A 2,421-nucleotide genomic window follows, 5' to 3' on the forward strand; every position below is an offset into this window, starting at 1 on the left:
GCTCTGGCTCAGATATGGCCCTGTAGAGCGTGAAGCCCATCTCTTCAATTTCCTCTTCCAACAGCTCGCAGAAGAGGTTGATTTTGTGGTTGAAATAGGAAGGCAGGACCCCTTTCTCCAGATAGCCTACCAGTTCCTCCAGCACCTGCTGGAACCTGTCAGCAAGGCTTTCTTCTGCCCAGTCCAAACCGGTGGCACTGAGGTGAAGGACAACGTGGGTCAAGGGGCTGCCGCTCAGTTTGTGCAGGGCGGGATGGCTCTTGCAGATGCCGTTCAGGATGCAGAGGCAGTGCTGCCGAGCCCCGGCGTCGCTGGCATCCAGCTCCTTCACCTTTGAGACCTCTGCCCTGTAAAAGCTCTCAAGCCAGAGGTTTTCCACCAGTCCTTCAGGAGGAACAGCCAGAAGAACCTTGTCCTTCATTTCCACTACTGGGAAGAGGGTGATGCTCAGCTCGACCTGATCGTGTTTGACTTCCAGCTTTAGCTCCCGGGAGGCCACAACCGGGTGGATGATGCTCCCCAGCAGGCTGCCTATGGCAGGCCAGTTGATGGTGGCCACCAGCATCTTGTGGAGGGTCTCGTGGAGTGCGTTGGAGGAGAGGTACCGGCCCACGATGAACCTGTCCCAGGGGCTGTGCCCACGAGGGAAATACTCCAGATCAGTCCTCTTGATCATCCAGTACTGGGGGTTCCTCACCACAGTGTCCTCTCCCGGGATGAGGCTCCAGAGCGCAGCATCGAGGACCACTGGCAGCATGAGGTGGACATGGTCGGCCACCAGAGCCCCGAGGCCGTCAAGCAGGGGACCGCTGAGAAAGAGGCTGCCGAAGGGCAGCTCTGGGCACTTGCTCCGCAGGAAGTTCTGCAGTTGGGTGCAGATGCCCCTGGCCAGCTGCGAGGCAAGGGATGCTTGCGCCTCGGGCACAGCCAGCTGGCTGCTGTAGTGCGAGAGGAGCTTCTCCTGCAGCGTGAGGCAGCGTGGAGGGCTGGCTTCGACCAGAGGAATCTCCAGAGGGGCAGAGCAGACCTTGGGCTCTGTGAGAAGGGGACGGGGTGGAGGGAAGGGAGAAGACACAGCCTACAGCAACCTGTCTGCAACCTACAGCAGCAGCTTCTCCTGCCGCAGCCGAGGGGGAGGCATGAGGTGGGTGCCCAGCTCACAGCCCACCTCTCTGGACATAGGGCTGACCTTGCCAAGAGGGCCACCAGCGAGCCCTGCGATGTTAACGGCATTTCTCAGCCAAGACAGAGCCCAAATGAATCCCAACAGCGCCCAGCCTCACCCCCCCGGCTACAGATGGGTAAAACCAGGCTAAGCACCAGCTGCTGGGCAAGGGACTCGCTGCCAGGGTCCCTGTGAGGCTCAGCCCCGCTGAGACCGCTCAGGCACATCCAGCCTGCCCTGCTGCCCGCCTGATTGCTCGAGTCCTGCGAACGATCCTGCTCTGGGTCTGCTATCTCAGGACCTCCCCTGCACCGAGGTGGGCTGCTCTTCCACTTGGAAAAACACCGCCTTTCTAGGCAGCCGGACAAGGCAGCCTTTGTCTGCGGCAGCTCCCGAGCGCACCTTCCTCTACACAAAGCTGACCCAGAAAACCAGCGCAGCAGACACCGCTCCAGAGGAAACAAAGCCTCCACCACGCCGCGGTGGCCGAGGCACCCAGGACTGTACCAGAGGTGCCATTACCATAGGCATTGCCTAAAAAGGGGCCACGGCTCAGGAGCCTCCCAGGAAGGCAGGCTCAATCGGGTCAGCTTTCCAGTCACTCAGCTAAAAATAACGCGGAGCTCCCGGACTGCCGGGAACAGCGGCGCAGCCGGCCCAGAGCACACCAAGGTGATCTTCCCAGCCGCGGCGGCAGCCGGCACACACACTGCGAGCCCTACCTGGCGCCGGCGGCCGAGCCGGAGAGAGCAGAGGCTCGCTGAGGTCCTCCCTTCTCTGCTTCTTGGGGGGTTTTGGTGTCGCCTTGATCAAGGCCAAGTCCTGCCAACTCTCCTCCAGGGTCTTCTGCTCAGCTTTGGGATCACCTTCATCGCGAGGGCTGGTGGCTCGGTCTATCAGCTGGAGGAAAGGAAAACCAGTGTGGACAAGCCATTATCTCTGTACTATTTCCCTGTGGTCACATCCTGAGCTAAGAGGGACAGCAGCCCCTCTGGTACACACACGGCGAGACACAGCCCCGTGCGTGAGCTTCTACTAGCAAAAATACACAATTCAGGGGGCCATAAATGCGCACAGTTTCTTCTTGGAGATCTTAAGTGGAAAACAGTCAGGTGTCCAAAAGTGAATTAAGCCCAAGGTGGCTTTCTGGATGGGATACCGTATCCCAAACATGTGCTGTTCCGGGCAAACAGGGTGCGAGGCTGCATGCGCCCCGGCGGGGTGGGAGCAGGCAGCTCCATGCCCACAGCGCTGCT

At 60.1% G+C, this 2,421-nt stretch overlaps 1 protein-coding gene across 1 annotated transcript in view; it reads right to left on the minus strand.

Moving 5' to 3' along the window:
- The window catches only part of MIEF2 (mitochondrial elongation factor 2), a gene marked incomplete at its 5' end in the record, with an annotated part of 2,851 nt that extends 756 nt beyond the window's left edge, over nt 1-2,095 (minus strand). Inside the window, 2 exons of the mRNA XM_035889132.1 lie at nt 3-1,035; nt 1,888-2,095. Coding sequence (XP_035745025.1) covers nt 3-1,035; nt 1,888-2,095 — 1,241 coding nt within the window. The remainder of the gene's footprint in view (nt 1-2; nt 1,036-1,887) is intronic.
- Nucleotides 2,096-2,421: the final 326 nt, after the last annotated feature.

This window comes from Egretta garzetta, unplaced genomic scaffold (genome assembly GCF_000687185.1).
Source record: "Egretta garzetta isolate BGI_Z169 unplaced genomic scaffold, ASM68718v1 scaffold42, whole genome shotgun sequence".
NCBI classification, from domain to species: domain Eukaryota; kingdom Metazoa; phylum Chordata; class Aves; order Pelecaniformes; family Ardeidae; genus Egretta; species Egretta garzetta.